The sequence below is a fragment of the Rhinolophus ferrumequinum genome, chromosome 6, assembly GCF_004115265.2.
Source record: "Rhinolophus ferrumequinum isolate MPI-CBG mRhiFer1 chromosome 6, mRhiFer1_v1.p, whole genome shotgun sequence".
Lineage (NCBI taxonomy): Eukaryota > Metazoa > Chordata > Mammalia > Chiroptera > Rhinolophidae > Rhinolophus > Rhinolophus ferrumequinum.
The window spans coordinates 54,525,043-54,545,899 of record NC_046289.1 but is presented as its reverse complement, the minus strand read 5'-3'; the positions used below and the strand labels follow the sequence as shown (position 1 = coordinate 54,545,899).

The 20,857-nt window shown below is 35.3% G+C and overlaps 1 protein-coding gene across 3 annotated transcripts in view; it reads right to left on the bottom strand.

The window, feature by feature from the left end:
* The window catches only part of WDR72 (WD repeat domain 72), a 204,887-nt gene that overhangs the window by 169,583 nt on the left and 14,447 nt on the right, over positions 1-20,857 (bottom strand). For all 3 annotated transcript variants that reach the window (XM_033107033.1, XM_033107034.1, XM_033107032.1), the window contains exons 2-3: positions 6,676-6,840; positions 130-236 (exon numbers count right to left, since the gene is read on the bottom strand). In XM_033107033.1, the coding sequence (XP_032962924.1) occupies positions 130-236; positions 6,676-6,828 (260 nt within the window). In that variant the 5' untranslated portion in view covers positions 6,829-6,840. The remainder of the gene's footprint in view (positions 1-129; positions 237-6,675; positions 6,841-20,857) is intronic.

Here is a 20,857-nt window from a genome sequence, read left to right as displayed (position 1 = left end):
TCGAAGGAACATGTTAATCACTAAGGTTTCCTTCGGCCTTAGATGAGATACTAGAATTCTGTATCCCATCAGTTTTTAAAACCATAAAGGAAATGGAGACAAATACAAAGTCCCACACACCGTACCTACCCATTTTCAGCAGCACTAACGATATAAGGCTGTTTAGAGAAGTCTCTCGCTCTTGCCAAACACGTTACTGAAGCCAAATGACCAAACAGAAGTTCTTTTGCTGAAATCTGTAAATGATGAGAGTAAGCTTTTAAACAGCTATAAATTTTTCAGTTAAAAATATAAACATGACATTACACATACAGAGGTGCCAAAAAATGTATATCATATTTTAATAAAGGAAAACTATTAAAATTGTAATACTCAATACCGTGTTTCCCCGAAAATAAGACCTAGCTGGACCATCAGTTCTAACGTATCTTTGGAGCAAAAATTAATATAAGACCTGGTCTTATTTTATTATAAGACCGGTCTATAATATAATATAATATAATATAATATAATATAATATAATATAATATAACTGGGTCTTATATAAGACCGGGTCTTATATTAATTTTTGCTCCAAAAGACGGATTAGAGCTGATGGTCTGGCTAGGTCTTATTTTGGGGGAAAAACAGTATATACCCCAGTAACAAAAGATGCATACAAGTCATGTTTGACTTCTGCAATTACAAGAGATGCTCAAAGTGGTTACCATCAGCCTCCAGACACTTCTGATTATGGCAAACTACTGCTTGAGCAATGTTGAACAGTGTCCACTTGTATACTCATACATTTTTTTGGTACTCCCAGTATAGTCACAACTATGATAAGGAAATCCTGTTATATTATGTTTTTGCTGAACATAAGTTTTAGGAAACATGGCATATCAAAACCCACACAACAATAAACTTCTAAATAAAGGCACTGTGTTGTACAAATTGTATGTGTTTGTTTTTGGTTTTGTATCCATCACGAAACCTAGAAGACTGCCAGACCTGTTTTACAACATCTAGGTTTTAAATATAAAAGTCAGTGTTGACATTTATTATGCACAAGTGTGCTTCAAATGATAGAATATTAATATGCAAATTTCAGAATTCAGAAATTAGTTTATAAAGCACAAAGAAAAGATCTTTTTGTAACCTTTATAATACCTTATTTGGCTTCTTGCCTCTGAAATAGTTATATTAACATTTCTATGTTAAAAATAAAATTGCAAGTGATCTATTATTTAAAATGCCAGTGTTTTTCTCCATCTGGGAATTTAAAAATATGGAGCTAAGGGCTAATCATTCCATTATCTCATTTGTGAAAGCAGTCTATTCCTCATTGTTTTGTAAAACAAGATGATAAAAATCAAACTATAAAACAGAAGACATGCAAGATCCCCTAAAATGGAGAAGGGATTGTCATTAAGGGGCTAAAAATTTAATGTAAATAACTAGAAAACTGGTGGTTAATAAAATGTGTCTCATAAGTCATAAAAATCTAATTTCCAAATAAATTAATGTTGTTTTTTTCTGAACTATGCAAACACAGATGTATGTAGATGATAACCCAACCATATCAATGAGGACAAATCCTTGTTCTCTGCCTTCATCGTATTTCTATCATAATCAGAAATACTTCTTTAAAAAGTCTGTTATCAGACTAAATTTCTAGTTCTACAAAGAGAGTTTTGTGGTTCATCAGAAACACATACAGCCCAAGTTCTGACTCTACCTTTTTCCCTGAGAAATCCAGAAGGTTCCATCTCAGAAACACATGATATGTTTCCCCATCATCACATTTGGGAATGCATACTCCTATGAATTTAACCCCATTTCCAATATATTGCAGATCAAATTAAGCAATGAGTTGCTTAATTTGCAAATATTCCCTCCTCCAGAGAAAATCCACTATGGACAAAATTTCTGAATGGAACACCATTGCCTTTCACACAAAGTCCTATTCTGCTACTAAATCCCCACAAGTAGTTGAGTGAGCTGTGACAATTCACTATCCTTTCCGCATTTTATCATATTTTAGAACTGCTGTGAAGAACAACAAAAGCATTCTACAATCACGCTCTGTCATTGTTATGATGAAATCCAGGAGATGTTTACTGCTAGTCATTGACTCCACCTCTGTGAGGTATGGCTCCCTGCTCCCCACCCCGCCCCAGGTACTTCCAGTAGCACAAATGGGAAAGGGAAAAGAACACGCAAGTTGAAAAGCATCTACCATATTCCTGGTACTTGTACAACTATGAACAGTGTTTAATCACTATTTCACAGGTGAGGAGACGGAGGTTCAAAGAATATAAATCATTTGTCCAATAACAAAGAGTTGGTAAATATCAGAGCTAGAACTTGACCCAGATATCTCCACTCTTTCTTTCTATACAATATCAATGTTCTTCATTTTGTCATTGTTATGTTTCCTTCTGAGTATTAAGCAGGAAGAAAATAGAACATTCCAATACTAAGGGAACATATCTGAGAGGATGTTCTACTCATCTTTATCTATGCTTGAAGGTGTGATAAATACCAGCAATCGATACCAGGAGACTCAAGGGAGGAAGGTCCTAGCATGGGACTTGGGGGAGCTCCTCATTGGTAGACCTCACAAAGTTCTGGGGAAACTAGAGGGCTCTGGGAGTCCGACCCTGAGCCTGAAAGCAGCATGCATCACCTAGGCATGTGATGAGAAGCCCAGTACAGGGAGACTGATTCTCCAACCTCTCTGCACCCTGCCATCTCACCAACCATGGACAGGTGAAGATTGAGATGTGTACCCAGTCCCCTGATGAATATGTAGATATCCCAAAATGTCCAGAACTTAAATCACCTTCTTTCCCTCCCTATTCTTTAATCCCCTCTATTCCTTATATAAATACCCCTGATACCATTATCCAACCAGTCCCATCCATCACCCAAACCCCCAAATCTGAAAGGTATCCTTGACTGTTCCTGCTTCTTTACCCCACATCCAACTGTTGCTCAGTTCTGTCTGTTCTCTCTTCTTAACAGCTTTCCAGGTTTCATCTCCTCTCTGGTCCCCTTACCACTGATTTGGTTCATGCTCAAAAACTTCCTTGACTAAAAAGCTATAGGAGTCTGCTACTCATAATCCCTGTCCCTTATCTCATTTTTCCTTCCCTTCAATATGCCCTTCACATCAATACCCAGGGATAGTCTGAATCATAAATATTAGGTTGGTGAAAAAGTAATTGTGGTTTTTGCAACTGTTTTTCGTCTTTTAAATCGCAATTACTTTTGCACCAACCTAATATAATAAAATAGTGTTATGTCATCTCTTTGCATGAAACATCCTCAAATCCCTTAATAACATCACTTTTAATTAGCATGTAGTGTTAGTTACATTAACACTATTAGCTCTTGCTCTTAAAAAAATCTAAACTCCTCAGCATGTCAGATTCCATATTGGGTCTGCTCCATCTTTTCTAGATGTATCTTTCACTTCTAGCTTACCCTCTATCTTCGAGGCCTACTCACCTACTTTTACCAGTTCCCTGAAGGTGAAATATTCATGTTTTTCACACACATTTATTCTCACATTTATCCTCCCACCTTCTTTTCCTATTCACATCCTGTGCGTCCTTTAGAACTCAGATCAAACATCACCCTCAGAAAGCCTTTCTCTTCAGAACCACAATGAGATACCACTTCACTCTGATTCAGATGGCTATTACAAAACAGAAAATAATAAGTGTTGGTGAGGATGTGGAGAAATTGGAACCCTTGCACATTACTGGTGGGAAAGTAAAATGGAATAACTGCTATGTAAACCAGTTTGGCAGTTCCCTCAAAAAATTTAAAATTGAACTACCATATGATGTAGAAATTCAACTTTTGGATATATACCCCAAAGAAGTGAAAGCAGGGACTCAAACATATATTTGTACCCCAAGGTTCACAGCAGCACATTAGACAAAAGGTAGAAGCAACCCAAGTGTCTGTTGACGCATGGGTGAATAAACAAAATGTGTTACAGACATACAATAGAATATTTCTCAGCCTTAAAAGGGTAGGAAATTCTAACACACGCTACAACATGGATGAACTGTAAGGATATTATTCTAAGTGAAATAAGCCAATCACAAAAGGATAAATATTGTATGATTGCACTTATATGATATACATAGATTACACATATAAATAGAGACAGAATGTACTCTACTGCTTTACAACTTCCTATTAACAAGTCTGTCTCCTACATTAGACTCTGAGAAACTTGAGGGAGGGATTTACACCTAGAACAAAAACAAACAAACAGAAAAGTCTGTGTAACTTGTCCAATGACTGCATACATAAGTAAGTGTTCTTAGGTTTGTTTTTCTTTCCACTTTACATGGTGGCAAGAGAGTGTTTAAGATCATAAAACCGGATGTATTCTCTTACCAAAATCCTTTTGTAGAGGGAAATGAGCTTTCCAAATGTAGTATGAATTGGAAATAAATGGTTCTTCCGGGCACTTTACACCCCAACCCCTGAAACTGCCTTCTTCCCTTCCTGCTGCCCTCCCCCTGATATGCTCTTTGGCTTCAAGTTGTCCTACAGCTACTTTATCACCCACATAGTTACATCCTCTCTTACAATCTGCCATGTTCTCAATGCTTCCTTTCTTCTTCCCCTGCCCAAACTATGCCTTTATTTATACATTTTTTCAAATAAAAATCAAACTAAACTACTAAGCATTAAAATATCAACAATGGATCACTCACTTGACTGTCTTACACATAGCAAGAAGATTTGTTGGGAACTCAAAAAGGCCCATGAGTTTTGAAAAGCCTAGAGTTTTCCCTGCTATTAGTTGATCCATTGACATGAAGGGGTGAGATTCACAGGAAAAATAAGAGATATTCATTCTTTCTGGCCCGATGGTCAGCCACAGAAAATGTTAAGGGGAACTCTCACATGGAAAATCTCACATTCCTACTAATCAATATAGTATTCATGTTATTAACTTTCTCACAATGTCCTCATAGTAAGTTTCCTAAATTCAAAGCTGATCCAGTCCCCTACTTAAATCTCAATGGTTCCCCTTGTTTCTTCCACCTCCACCGATTGCATTCCATTCCAACACTGTATCTCCAACCGTGGATTTCTCACTGTCAGCACTGTTGGCATTTTGGATGGGATAACTCTTTGTTGTGAGGGGCTGTCCTGTTCACTACAGGATTTTACAGCATCCCTGGCCTCTACCCACTCGATGCCAGTAGCATCCTCCTTCCTCCAGGTGTAACAACCAAAAATGTCTGCAGACATTGCCAAATGATTCTTGGGGATAAAATCACTCTCTATTAAGAACCACTGCTGTAACCCCAAGCAAAAGACTCCCTCCTAAGAAAAGCATGGCATGATGTCTCCCAGGGAAGATGCAGAACAGACCACTCTCTCCTTCCAATACGTTGTGTTATAACATAACTGCACTGCATTAGCCTCTCTCTTTCTTCTACTACAGTCTCTTGGGCGGCCAGTACCAGGTCTTCTCATTCATGTTTGAACTCAGGTACCTAACAGACTGCCTTACTTAGAATATCCACTCAATAAATGTATGTTAAATAAATACCAGAACACATGTAAAAAGATACAGAGGCTAGGATTCAAAATTTCTTAAGCTTATAGCAACCTACATATTAGAAGACAACTATTGCAGCCAGAAAGTGTAACACTTCAGCATTAAAAAGAGTAGCAAGGCCTTTTAAGCCATTTAGGGGTCTGAGTTTAAACTATAAGAGATAATAAATGTGAAGACCACCATTTTCAAAGTTCAACTGTTGCAATAATATCAGTTCCCTGTTTCAGGAATGTTCGTGAACATTGAGCTGAGCTGCTCTGCTTTGCAGTTCTTGGCAGTCCTTCAGTGCTGGGGGATGTTAACTAATTACACTATAAAATAGAATTACAATTAATTGTTAATTTAGGTTTTAAAGTGACAAACTTTAAAGGCTAGAAACAGTCTTTGATTTTTAAAAGGCTACTTAATGAGGGCAGTATACTTTAAGTACATCATTAGTTTAAATGTTCAAATTGGGTCTAGAGGCTGCTAGAGCTAAGCAAATATCTATTCCAATATGTTAAATGTTTATGACTTGGGACAGGGACAATTAATTGCTAATCAATGGGCCAAATCCTAGATGAGGTCAGGTTCTGAAGTAGGAGAGCGACAATAGTAAATTGGATTTAGAGCTTTTTGATGTGATCTGTAAAAATCACAAGCAAGCAGAGACTAAAAGAATAGCAAGAAGGCCACCTGACAGAAACACCCAGATAATTAAGATATTACTCACTTAGTTAATAGTGGTTTTCTAGGGTGCCCTTTGTTTAGATTAATGAGCCATAATTTTTAGAATTATACTTACATGTCTGTAGTTCAGTTACTTAAACATATAATTCAGGATATGAAATAGTAAAACTCAGCATAGCTTAAAGGGTGATAATACTTAACTGGTAGCTAAGATTAGCAATATTCATAATATAATTTTCTGATATGATCTTGATCCACCATATAATACTTCACTTTTCTCCGAATCCGGAAGTAAAACCAATTTATGACTTTAGTAAGTATCTCCCTGACAATCATGCAAACCTTCCACCGCCATCGTAGATAGAAGAAGCAAGCTATGCTCATTTTTGTGAGCGTTGCCTGTTTCAATATGAATAGTTTCCACTAACCTTTAGTTCAGGTGATAGATTCCAGAGACAGAGCTGACCCTCTTGACTCCCAGTCACAATTGTTTGCTGGTCATCAGTGATCATGATGGCCGTGATGCTGTGGGAAGGGGCCTTCTTGCCCCAGAGTGCCACCACCTGCAGGGAGGACCTCATGGTGAGAGAATCCTGGAAACACAGAGAAGGGAAGAAGTGTACAGTCATCATTCTTTGATTTGAGGGAACTGATCGCATCACAAAGTGGATTTATAAAGATACACATGTGAATGATGTGTTCTCCCAGAGCTATGGGGATGGGTAGCTGCCCCACTAGTTAGGGACGGTAGCCATTAGACATTGAAACCACCATGGACCCAGTGTTAATCTGTCAAAGAGGAATGCCTTTTATTTCCATTATTGATTACTGATGCTGATGAAGAGGACAGGAGCAGACTGCCCACTCCACACGCAGCTCTGCCTGTGTGTGATCCTGATCTCTCCAAAGCCCAGCTAGGACTCTCAAGAAGAAAAGGGCTGTCTGTATACACACTATAATTTAAAGACAGCATTGCAGAATCTCTCCTCAGAAATGTCATCTCAGCTAACAGATATCTAAACTTTGCTACTAAAATGTAAACCTTTTCCATAAAATCAGTGTTTCCTAGTTTTCAAAGATTGATGTATGATCGTCATAATTTCTGTCATATTCATGTTCCATCTATCCTATTTTTAATAATTTTTATTTGACCCTTTTTTGTATTTAGTATCTTCCTAAGCAACGATTTTCATGAAATTACTACCTTCATATGTTAGTTACAAGGGCCTATGTACCACCAAAAATGATCTGAAACATCACCTAGTGATATGTGTAGTATATTTTGTGAAACACTGAATCAAATGTTTCCCCAAATAGGCATTCTTTTCAGAAATACAAATAATTTGGGAATGCATAATGCTTTAAGTTCTTAAAATAAATTAATAAGTTGTGTCCTGTAACTTAGTAGTATATGTTCGATCACATTAAAAGTGTCAAAGATAAAAGGTAGGAGGAAGATACCAAGCTTACTACCCACATTTGGCTTGCGAAAGTTAAGAAAATAAAAATCTTTTCTCCTGTAAGACTTATAGTACTAAAGCATAAAAAGGGTGAGCGCCAATATAAATTTTTAAAACTTATGGTACATATTATTTATATGTTAAATTACACACACACACACACACACACACACACACACACACACACGAGCTTTGATACCATCAACACAAATTCAACATACTCGTGGGCAGTGCTTAAGCCACATACTGGTTACTTTCAAAATTTTACTTGTAGTTCAGTTGTTTGGAATTCAGTAACTAGTTCCCCATGGCTCACTTCTTAGGCCAGTATATAAGAGTATGTAATCTATAATATAGCTGTACTATTCTGACTGCAGTCTCTAAGCACCATGAAAACAAGATTTCTATAGGAAATACTCTCAGCTTTGCAATTCAGAATATCAGGACCACACATATGAGGTCTGACAATTCAGTTCGCGAACGTGTTGCAACGATGTTGCTAACCTTTTTTTGATAACAGAGGGATTGTTCATTATGAATTTGTACCAACTGGACAAACAGTTAACCAAGTTTACTATTTGGAAGTGCTGAAAAGGCTGCATGAAAAGGTTAGACAAAAATGACCTGAACTTTTCATCAACAATTAATGGCTCTTGTATCACCACAATGTACCAGCTCACACAGCACTGTCTCTGAGGGAGTTTTTAGCCAGTAAACAAATAACTGAATTGGAACACCCTCCCTACTCACCTGGTCTGGCCCCCAATGACTTCTTTCTTTACCTGAAGATAAAGGAAATATTGAAAGGAAGACATTTTGACGACATTCAGGACATCAAGGGTAATACAACGACAGCTCTGATGGCTCTTCTAGAAAAAGAGTTCCAAAATTGCTCTGAAGGGTGGACTAAGCACTGGCATCAGTGCATAGCTTCCCAAGGGGAAGCTATACAGTCATTTTGATGGTGACTATAGTGATTTTCTCCAATGAGGTATGTAGCATTTTTTCTAGGATGAGTTCGTGAACTTAATTGTTCGACCTCATATTAATCACAGTACTAAGCTAACCAAAGAGTTCTGGTTTCAGTAACACTGTAATCTGAACTTGGACCTCTTATGCTGCAAACACAGAGAAATAATGCATTTTATATATTTTTTAAAGATTCGTTTTAATCGTTGCTTTGTGACCATGCTTGCAAATAAGCCTTGGAAATTCTAAGCAGTAAAAATTTAAGAGGAATCTGAAACTGGAGCTGAGTCATTACACAGCTCTGTTGGCTAAGAGTTTAAGTATTAATCCCACATAAGGAGAGGAAGCCCTTCCTTTTTCAATGAAATGAAACTAGAGAAATTCTGACACTATTCAAGAAGATAAGAAAGCTTATTTGCAAATCTCCCAAGAAAAATAAGCTAAAGATAAAGCACAAAACAGGATTGGAGTAAAAAATATCATTGTATGTAATGCCAGAATCTTCAGGTCAAGAAATCCATGTAAATAGTTGTTCCTAGGGCAGTGATACCACTGGAAAGCCTTTTATAAAAACTACACACCTCTTAGAATAGCTCAAATAAAAAAAAAAAAAAAAAAAAAAAAAAAAGATCATGCCAAGCGTTAAGAATGTCGAACAATTGGAACTCATACATTACTGTTGGAAATGTACACTGGAAAATAATTTTAATCTGACAGCTTCTTAAAGAATCAAACATATGCTTACAACATGACACAGTTAATCCATTCCTAGGTCTACCCAAGCGAAAAGAGAGCATATGTTTACACAAAGAATTCTACCATTTTATGTGTGCCATTTTATTTGTAATAACCAAAAATTGTAAACAACTCAAATGTCCACCAATAAGTGAATGGGTAAATAAATTGTGGTACAGCCACACATGGGATACAATACAGCAGTAAAAAGGAATAAACTGTTGGTTCACACAACATGAATGAATCTGAAAATAGTTATGTCAAGTGAAAACAACTAAATAGAATATATATTGTATGATTCCATTTGTCTAAAATTCTAGAAAATCCAAGTTTATCTATAATAACAGAAGCAAGTCAGTGGTTGCCTCTGAACAGGGAGGAGTAAGATTTTAAAGGCGAATGAAACGTTTGAGGATGGTAGACAAGTTCATTATTTTAATTGTGGTGATGGTTTCATTAGTGTATACATATGTCAAAACTTATCAAACTGCACATTTTCAATGTGTGTGTGTGTGTGTGTGTTACATGTTAGTTTATTTTAATAAAGCTGTTTTTTTTTAAGCATTGTGGAAGATACTTCTACAACTAAGACTGCACGGAATTTCTACAGAAACAACTCTAGCAACAAATAAGCTCACAATAAAAAATTACAAAACAATGAAAAAGATAATAAACCATGAGCAAACAAAGGAATCCATATCCCAGGGACAATGATAAGAGAACAATCTAAAAACGTATTGAAAAAGAACACATATATGAAATTATTATAAACTATTAAAGAGACAAAAGAAGACATTTAAAGCTCTAAGAAAAAAGCCTATAAAAAATAAACAGGTGGTATTTTACAAGAAAAAAATTCTACTTCTAGAAATAAAATATAATTATTTAAATAAAACAAATGTAAATTAAGAGAAAAAAACAGAATAGACTTAAGTAAAGGGGGAAGTAACAAACTTAAATTCTCAAGAAAATACACAGAATACAGCAAGAAGTGGTAAATAAATAGAAAATGTTAATTAAAAAAATAAGAGATTAAGATTAATCAGAGATTTTAAGAGGTATAGATAACAGAATTAAAACCCCTAACAATTTTCTCATATAAGCTCAAAAAAAAAGTAGAACCGTTTCCCTTCCTGGGGAATTCAGTCATAAAACCATCAGGTGGCGAGAGCTCAAGCAGAATGAGGAGGGCATTCACATCGCCAGAACCCGGGGAGGGAGTCCAAACACGGGGCAAGCCCGGCACGAGTTTCAGAGGCCAAGCAGTGTGAAGACGGATAGTGTGCACACGGCTCTTTTGTACCGGGTGTTGTAGCCTGAGCAAGGTAATGGAGGAGTTCACACAATGAGGTGCCTCAACACGGGGTGTCATGAGGCTAACAGTGGTGGGGATGTTGAAGGAAGTGGCTCAGGTATGGGGATCAAAGCCTGTGCAGGGTGAGAAGGGTATTCATATGAAAGGGAGACCCATTGTGAAGACGGGGTTCATTCTGGGTAAGGAGGCACTGGCACAGGGGGTTCGGAAGCTGGGCAGGCTGAGGAAGACATCCATTTATATGGACAGCCTGGCAAAGACTGCTAGAGCCCAGGAGGATAAGGGAGACATGAACACTAGAGGACGTTCAGAACGTCCTGGTGGGGTGAGGAGGGCTACTGCCCGAATGTGTAAGCAGACATAGAAAAGGAATACAGGGGATTGAGCATGGTGTTCCCATGTGGGGGCAATGGACAGCTCCACGTGGGATGAGGAAGCCATAGAATGCTGAGGAGGGCATCCACGCAGAGGACATGGCAGCAGTTTTACAGAATAATTGGTCAAGTAATTAATATGTTAGTAGGATAACAGAAACCAGGTTTCTCACTGTCTGAAACAAAGAAAGGAAGAAAACTAGAATGGTCTCTGTGACGCTGAAATGGAATCAGGAGTGTCAGCGTGAAATAAATGTAGATGTGAGATGTGAATACACAAACACACACACGCACACACACACTTTTTATCTCTGTTTTCTGAGGGTCTAGGAGCAGCAACGCTTCAAAAGCAATGAACTCATGTAGCGCCTTCTCAATGTTATTCTCTACTACAAAGAACCAGGGTTTCTTGGGAAATTGGTTGATTCCAGGATCCAAGCAGAGGAAAAACAATGATACTGGAGCATATTGTTGCAGAAAGCAAGGAAGCACTGAAAGAGTGAGTGGGACATACCAAAAGGGCACAGAAGCCAACTTATAGAAGCTCCCACTGGCCAAATTATGGACAATTTGAACATCAAAATAAATAATGCAGGAATAGATTGTAACTCCTTGAATAAAACAGGAAATCATGAGTTCATACTGATAATTACTAATTACAAAGGGTGAAAATAAGAGTAACTTTACAGACGAAAAGCCTGGCAGACATCACCTTAATCAAATGATGAAAGTAAACACCAAATAATAATAATAATAATAATAATAATAATAATAATAATAATAATAATGTGCCACCTGATAGGATGCAATGAGAAGAACACTTCTGTGATATTCCTACCAAAGATGCATGACTTGAATTTTATCCTGACAAACACAAATTGAAGGACTCTACAAAATAACCGGTCTGTAATTTTCAAATGTCAAATGGTCATGAAAGTCAAAGAAAAACTAAGAAACTGCTCCAACTAATGTCAAGAGACATGACAACTAAATGTAACACAAAATTCTAGACTGGTTTCTTTTGCTATAACAGACTTAATAACTGGCAAAATTTGAATGAGGTCTAAGGATTGAATGGAAGTAATATATCAGTGTTATAATTTCCTAATTTTGAAGGATTTATCATGATTGTATAGGAGAATATCCTTATTCTACATACACTAAGTATTCTTAAAAGATGGGGCAACTTATTATCAAATAGTTTTCATGAAAATAGTTTTGTGTGCTATACTTACTATTCATCTATAAGTCTGGGATTGTTTTAAAAATATATTAAAAAATTAATGCGTCTACCATTTTCCAGAATGTTTCAAAGATATGAAAACATAGATTCAAAAATCCAGTAAGCATTGGGATGCTTAAAATAGAAATAATGGACACCAAAACACATCTTAGAGAAGCTAACGTATATTAAATGCAAAGCATAAAATAAATGAAATGAAATGACCTCAAAAAAGAATAGCAAGTATGCTCAAAGCAGATTTCTCTGGCAAAATAATGGCCAGAAGCTACTGGAATATTAGCTGCAAAACGCTGAAGAGAGGTAAATGCCAACCTAAGTTTTTATACTTAGCTATCACTCAAAGTGAGGGCAATATAAAGACATTTTCTAACAAATAAGGCCTGAGAGAATACAACATTTACAGACTTTGTTGAAAAAATTATGAAAGGATGTACTTTATGAAAAACGTATTAAATCAAAAAGAAAGGAATAAAGTGGCATACAAGATGCAATGATAAGCAAAGAAATCAGTAAACAGACAAGTAAGTCTAAATGTAAAATAATAAATGTAAAATGTAAAATAATAATATTAATAATTTCATGTATAATTAATTGGGACATTAAAAAGGTAAATTAAAATTCTAGAAAAAGTGGAAACTATGTTAAATTATTCTAATGTTCTTGCATGCATGAGAGGAGAGCAAGAGATACTGGCTAACTTTAACTTTAATTCTTAAGGTAAGAATTCATGGCAAGACACTATTAAGGAAAAATAGTGTGTAACTTCCAAACAGAAGGGTGGTAAAATAAAAAAGAAAAAAGAAAAAAGTTATTAATCCAATAGAAGAAAAAGAATTAAAGCAAAAAAGTATGGAAAATAGAAAATGCAAAACCAAATGGTATAGTCAAACATATCAAAATTTACAATAGATGAATTAAACTTACTAGGTAAAAGACAAGGATTCTCAATTAGAATATATCTTAGGATAACTATTTACAAAAAATTCCCACAGTATTAACACAGATAGGTTGAAAAATAAGGGATGGACAGGATATGCCAGGCAGATAGTAATAAAAGAAAACTGATGTAATATTGGAAAACTAGGCTTTAAGGTAAAAGCATTAATGGGGGGAAAGGGTCAATAGAATGTTTATATGAGTATAATGATTAAGTACATCATGCACCAGAAAGGGATTAACAGTCCCCAATCTCTAGGTACCCAATAGCAGAGCCTCAAAATACATAAAAAGCAATCTTGCATAATTATAAAGAAAAGTCAATAAGCTTACCATTCCAGAGGGAGATTGAACATAATCAGTAATAAATAGATCAAGCAGATAAAGATATAAATATATAAAATACTTGCATGCATAATTGCATTTATAAGTATTAAAACATTCTACTAAATCATGCATAAGACATTTATAAAACTGACCATGTTAGACGATGAAAACTCTCAACATATCCCAAAGGATTAGTGTCATACAGACAACATTATCTGACCTTAATGGATAAAAATCTGAACCCATCTCCCCCAACACATATGCACACAAACACAGATTTGAAATGCTCCCACTTTAAATATTTAGAAACTCAAATATACAGAGGGTACCAAAAAAAAAAAAAGTATACACATTTTAAGATAACATCTCTTCAATTTTTTGGACACCCCCAGTATGTGTGTGTGTGTGTGTGTGTGTGTGTGTGTGTGTGTGTGTGTGTGTGTATATATATATATATATATATATATATATATTCATTCTAAATGTTCCTTGGACTACCAAGAAAACATAATGAAGATTAGATTATTATTAACCAAAAGACAATGAAAACTATGTATAATAAAACTTTCCAGATGTGGGTATTGCATTAGAAAGAAAATTATAGCCTTAAATTGCATATATTTAGATGGAAAATTAATGAGCTAAATGTCCAAATTAAAATCTTATATAAAAGAGCAGAGTAAATTCAAAGAACGCAGAATAAAACAAAACAAACAAGAGCATACATTAATATATTTTTTGAAATCTACAGAACCAAAATCGAATTCTTTGAAAAAAGAAATAATATAAGCAAATCCATGGCAAGTTTGATAAAGAAGAAATTACAGACTCCAAAAAAATAATATAAAGAGAAAATGAGTGCAACCAAACATTTTAAATGGAAATATTATAAATAACTGTATGTCAACAATTTGTAATGGTTAAATGAAATATAAATATTTTATAGAAATATAAATTACTAGACTGAATGAACATGAAATATGAAACACACATACATCTGTGACCATTAAAAATGGGGGGAGTAAAACTTGTCACACACACACACACACACACACACACACTCACCATTTTAACAAAACTTTTATATTGGGTGTAATCTTGGGGAATTAGCAGGTGCAATCTTTTTTCTTTTTTTTAATTAAAGTTTATTGGGATGACAATTGTTAGTAAAGTTACATAGATTTCAGGTGTACAATTCTGTAATACATCATCTATATATCACATTTTGTGTTCACCACCCAGAGTCAGTTCTTCTATCACCATGTATTTGACCCCCTTTACCCTCATCTACCACCCGCCTACCCCCTTACCCTCTGGTAACCACTAAACTATTGTCTGTGTCTATGAGTTTTTGTTTCTTCATTTGTTTGTCTTGTTCTTTTGTTGTTTTCAGTTTTATATCCACATATCAGTGAAGTCATTCGGTTCTTGACTTTTTCTCTCTGACTTATTTCACTTAGCATAATAATCTCAAGATCCATCCATGTTGTCACAAATGGTACTATTTCATCTTTTCTTATGGCAGAATAGTATTCCATTGTGTATATATACCACATCTTCTTTATCCAATCATCTGTCAAAGGACACTGGTTGTTTCCATGTCTTGGCCAGAATAAATAAAGCTGCAATGAACATAGGAGCACATATATCTTTATGGATAAATGTTTTCCTATATTTTGGGTAAATACCCAGGAGAGGGAATGCTGGGTTATATGGTAATTCTGTTCTTAATTTTTTGAGGAACCTTTACACTGCCTTCCACAGCGGCTGCACCAATCTGCATTCCCACCAACAGTGTATGAGGGTTCCTTTTTCTCCACAGCCTCTCCAACACTTGTTACTTTTGTCTGATAATAGCCATTCTAACTGGTGTGAGGTGATATCTCATTGTGGTTTTATTTGCATTTCTCTGATGATTAGTGATGTTGAACATTTTCTCATATGGCTATTGACCATTTGTATGTCCTCTTTGGAGAAATGTGTATTCAGGTCCTCTGCCCATTTTTCAATTGGATTGTTTGTTTTTTTGTTGTTGAGTTGTATGAATTCCTTATATATTTTGGATATTAGCCCTTTATTGGAGGCGTTATTTGTAAAAATTTTCTCCCATTCGGTTGGTTGCCTCTTTTTTTGTCGATGGCTTCTTTTAGTTTGATAAAATCCCATTCATTTTAAGCACGTACAATCTTAACATATGAAAACACAAAGGGCAGACCACATAAATTCTGCTAAGTGAAATGACAGGTCATGTAACAGCCCACTTGTATTCAAATCAGCAGATTATAGAGGAAGGGAGCAAGAAGCAAAGAAAAAAGGAATATCCCAACTAAAGCAAGCACTGGGAAAAAGTGATTCACAGCTCAGAAAAAGAAAACAAAAAACCCGTGCTCGCTTTGGCAGCACATATACTAAAAAAAGAAAACAAAAAACCCACAAAACCTGTCATTAGAGCCACAAAAATATGGCAGCCTTGGGCTGTCAATGTAAGGGAAAATCAGCCCAAACCTCCAAAACTTCTGAGGGTTCGATGGTAGTACAACCCAGAATAACCGCTACCCATCAAGGTACTGACTGGTTGAATAAAAGATGATGAGAAGCCCAACATACTCTGTTTAAGAAGGCAAAAAATCAGAAAATAGTTGTTTTAGCAATTTCTAAGGCAAAGAGTTAAATAGATAGGTTTTATTGATCAAGAAAATTTGCTTTGAGGGAACAGCTCATTCCACGAATATCAGACAAATGGGATATAAGTGAAGATACAAGGCTGGTAGTGAGAAGGACCCACATAGGTGTGCTTTAACATTCTGCTACTAGGAAACACCACTCCTAACTTTTCACCATAGCCTCTGGCATTACAACAGAAATCACCATTCAAAAACAATTGCATTTTGACCTCCACTCCTGGCTTGGCTCACCTGTGCTTCTCAGAACTAAGGAAGTGGTAGAAAAAGCAGTGCTCAGTCACACTGCTCCAAAGGAAACTGGGCATTTTTGTCCACAGGCAAGGTGTACTTGACTTACGTCCAAGGACTCACCTGCCACCTTTTTAACTTTCCCTAGGAAACTACAGTCAAGGCAATTTGTCTAGGCGGCTAAGGAGAACTGGGACAGAAACAAATTTGGGGAATATTTGCCAGGGAGTTAATATTTCTGTAATGATTAACTAACATTATCCTGAAGATAAATACTTCCTGAGGTGAGTTCTCTACATCCCTATTACTCTGGAAAACTAACTTCTCTTACTGGAATCATTGCAGTATTTGGTCTATCCAATAACCGGCCACTTTGTATAATTCTGGTTCTGTTATCACCCTTAAAATTATCTGCCTTGCATTGATGTCTCCCTAATGAAATGATACAATTCCCCAAAGATAGAGACTGGGCCTTGCTTGATATAGCGCCCGGCCCATAGAGGGTACTTAATAAATATTCTTTTAATCAAACTGATCTTGATGCTTCTTCCTTTTATTTCCTTTGTGAAAGATGGGAATCATTTCTTAATCATTATCACGTTCCTTACAGTGCCTGAAAGACAGTGCTTTGAACAGGAAAATAATAAACATGAGTTGAATAAACTCTTTTCTTTATTATTTTTAAGTTCTGTGTTCTATTATAAAAGGGAGGGAGTTGATTAAGAGTATGAACTTGAAGTCGGGTTACAATTACATGTGACTCACTTAATCACTCTGAGTTTCAGTTTTCTCATACATGGGAATAATAATGACAACCTAGCTCAGAGTATTGTGAGGGTGAAATGAGAACACATAGAATGTAGAACACAGAGTGGTATTCAGTAAATTACTATTATTTTAATTTTAACTCCCATACCCCAGGAGAATAGCAATGGTTACCCATAGCAAACCTCTTCACCATTACACTTTTGGTTTATTCTTACTCATATTAAATTTATTTCAAATTCATTAGATTTTAATTTCTCCTCCAAAGACAGGTGCTTCTGTCTGATGAGTCCATTGCTACATTCTCAGGGCCCAGAAAAGGGTTTAGGACAGGCAGGCATTCAATAACTATTTGCTGAATGAATAAATGAATGGAAGTATACATTATTGTCTAAAGACTCATATCTAGTAAAGCAACCACACGTGCAAATATTTGCAAATGTTTAGAACCTAACAAAAGACAAGGCACTTGGAGTTTAGAAAATCAAGTCAGTCAAAGCATTTCATAGATTAAAACCCTTAATTATCATAGGATTCCTAACACATCCAAATTAGAAAACAAAAAGCACCAAGACCAAAACCTCAAGAAATCAGATCTTAAGCAGAGTTCATCCTGAACAATCCAGAATGCTAAATGTGGTGAAAACAGATCTGGAATTCAGATATGGTTCTAGGACTGCTATTGCACTAATGATCTTTATTTCCAGATTATAAAGATAATATGTCGTAAAATAAGGAGACCATCACCTGTGTTGGCTACATCTCTGTATTCTTATGAGGGATAAACTCAATAATGTAAATAAAAGCCTATGGGTATAACATACATATTACACTATTATTATACCCTGCATATATTACTTATATTATGGGAGTTTTCCCACAATCTAGGGCAAGAAGTGGCCTTGCAGGTCATTAATCTAATCCCCTGCAATTAGAAGAAAGCTGACGATGAGAAATGTGGTCTAGATAACTCTTAAAATTACTTCTAATTTGGAGATTCTGAGACATTCAGCGAGTTGTACAGTGAAAATAAGTAACCGATTAAAAGGTTGTACATCTCAGAAATCACTATTTTTCAGTCTCTCTCTCTCTCTCCCTCCCTCCCTCCCCGCTCCTTCCCTCCTTCCCTCCTCTCTATTTTGCAGGAAAATTTAAAAAGTAACCCCAGAAACTTTGTGCTTTGCTATCAATAGGAGAGTAAATCCAGGTCTTCTGAGACCCCATACAATTTCCCAGAAAGCTCTCTAATCAAAAATAAATCTCAAAGAAAAAACAATTTATTGTGGAGTCTATAAGTCAGAGGGAAACTCTGATGTGGAGAAGTAAATTATGCACCAGACAGAAATATACTGTCCCATTTTAAGTAATTATGTGTCTAGATGAGTTGTACAATCTTTGGAAAGGGATTATCACAGCCCTCAATTTATAATTATTGTATCCTAGATTTGAGAGTCTGAATAATACTTTGGAAGGTCTAAAACAAGACTATGAATAGATGTTTATAGGCCCTTAAATGATTTCTAAATCTGGTCTATTTAAAGGCAATTTAGAAAACACTTCCATTGGGGGTAAAAATGGACATTAAAAAAACTTCCATAGATGGGATAAAGTTACAGACTATATTATAAAAGTCAAATAAATTTCCCTCATTTGAATCTAGTCATAGTACCAAGTCATCGTGCCAAGTATGACACTTTAGATTTTGAAATTGTATTTTGCAACGTACATAATCACTATAGCTACTGAAATAATGTAAACACACACATGCACAAACTGTACTTATAAGTGACTCTGAAATAATTTCTACACAATTTTTTGACTGCAACTTACCCAGATATCACAATAGATTCTCAGGATAAGATGGACTTCAATAAGTTCATAGCCAACAGGTGGAATGCCGATGTAAATAAATTACTCACTAGTTATATAATTATATGTATATGGTACTTGTGTGTATATAATATATATATATATATATATATATATATATATATCCCACCAATTTTCCCACAGTGGCTTTAATACTATGCAACAACATAGTACAATGCTCTGGACATTTGTAAGTGCTATGGGAACACAGATCAGAGTGTGCTGTGACTTATAAGAAGAGCTGGTGTTTCATCAACTTTCATATCATTTTGATTTTTGTCCCCTTCTTCAATAATTCAATAATAGTCTTTCAAAACCCCTTTCTCATATATATATATATATATATATATATATATATATATATATATAATAAAATACATATATATTTATTATTTTGTTATTTCTTAATAATAGTATAATGAAAAACAATTTTAATAACATTATTTTACATCTAGTAAATATTAAGGTGTAAATGACAAGGCAGATTTTGATACAGTTAAATTTTATATAAAGACAAATTCAATTTATACTTAACTATAAAAGAAAGGCATAATATTAAATTTAAACATTCTATTTCATTATATATAACATATTTAAATATGGATTGAAATTTAGGTACATATCAAAGAATACCAAAACAGCGTGTGTGCCATAATGCTTAGACTCTCTACCTTTTATGGTTAATAAAGTCAGACATTCATTTTTAACAATGCCCACATTTTGTTTCTAAATAAGAGAGGTTTCATACTGACACTTGTACATTGTTATTTCAATGTTTTTTAGTCATTCAAAATACAAGAAGTGTGTGAACATTTTCCCTTTATGGAAAAAGCCATATACCATGAAATCATTATGATTTTCCCCATTTTAATATTGATTTTTAAAGTACTAGTGATAGCTTGGTATTCCACATAAGGATCTTTATCAGATGAGCGCACTTTACAGATTAAAACTGCCCATTCTTGTAGTAAATCTGAAGAATATTTACTATTTTCATGTTCATTGACAACAGGATTTTAATAGGGTTTTCTGTGCTTCCTTTCTATAATGGATGGTTGACTATGATATAAATTAAATAAATTAGAGCTTTCCATCCCCATGTCATAGCACATACTGGATTGTGAATAGTTGATATCAGGGGGGGCGAGAAATTGAAAGCCTCAGCGTGTGTACAAATATAGTCATTTTCTATGTTTATGTTTTAGTGAAAAAGGATGGGAAACACTGAATTAAGGAAAACTTGTCTGGGAACATAAACCATTTAAAGCTGCAGAGAGTCCAAACAATTACAATCGAGAAAACCATATTTGCAACTAAGAAATATGGCTCCTGGTGATGTAGTCATGCTGAGAGCTGTTAACCGTTACCAGATTTAGCAAATAAAAATACAAAATGTACAGTTAAATTTGAATTTCAGATGAACAAATATTTTTCTTAGTATAAGTATGTCCTAAGAAATAGCTAGGACATGAATATACACACACACACACACACAAAATTATTGTCTATTGCATGGGACACCTTACAAAAACTGACTTATTGTTTATCTGAAATCCAAATTGAACTGGGTATCCTATATACATTCTAGGACCACTGGCAACTCTAGGCTACAGCCAAAAGGAGACTTGGAGATCCCGATCAACCCCCGTCCTCCTTCTACATATGAGGGAATGAAGGTCCAGGAGAGTTGGTTATTTGTCCAAAG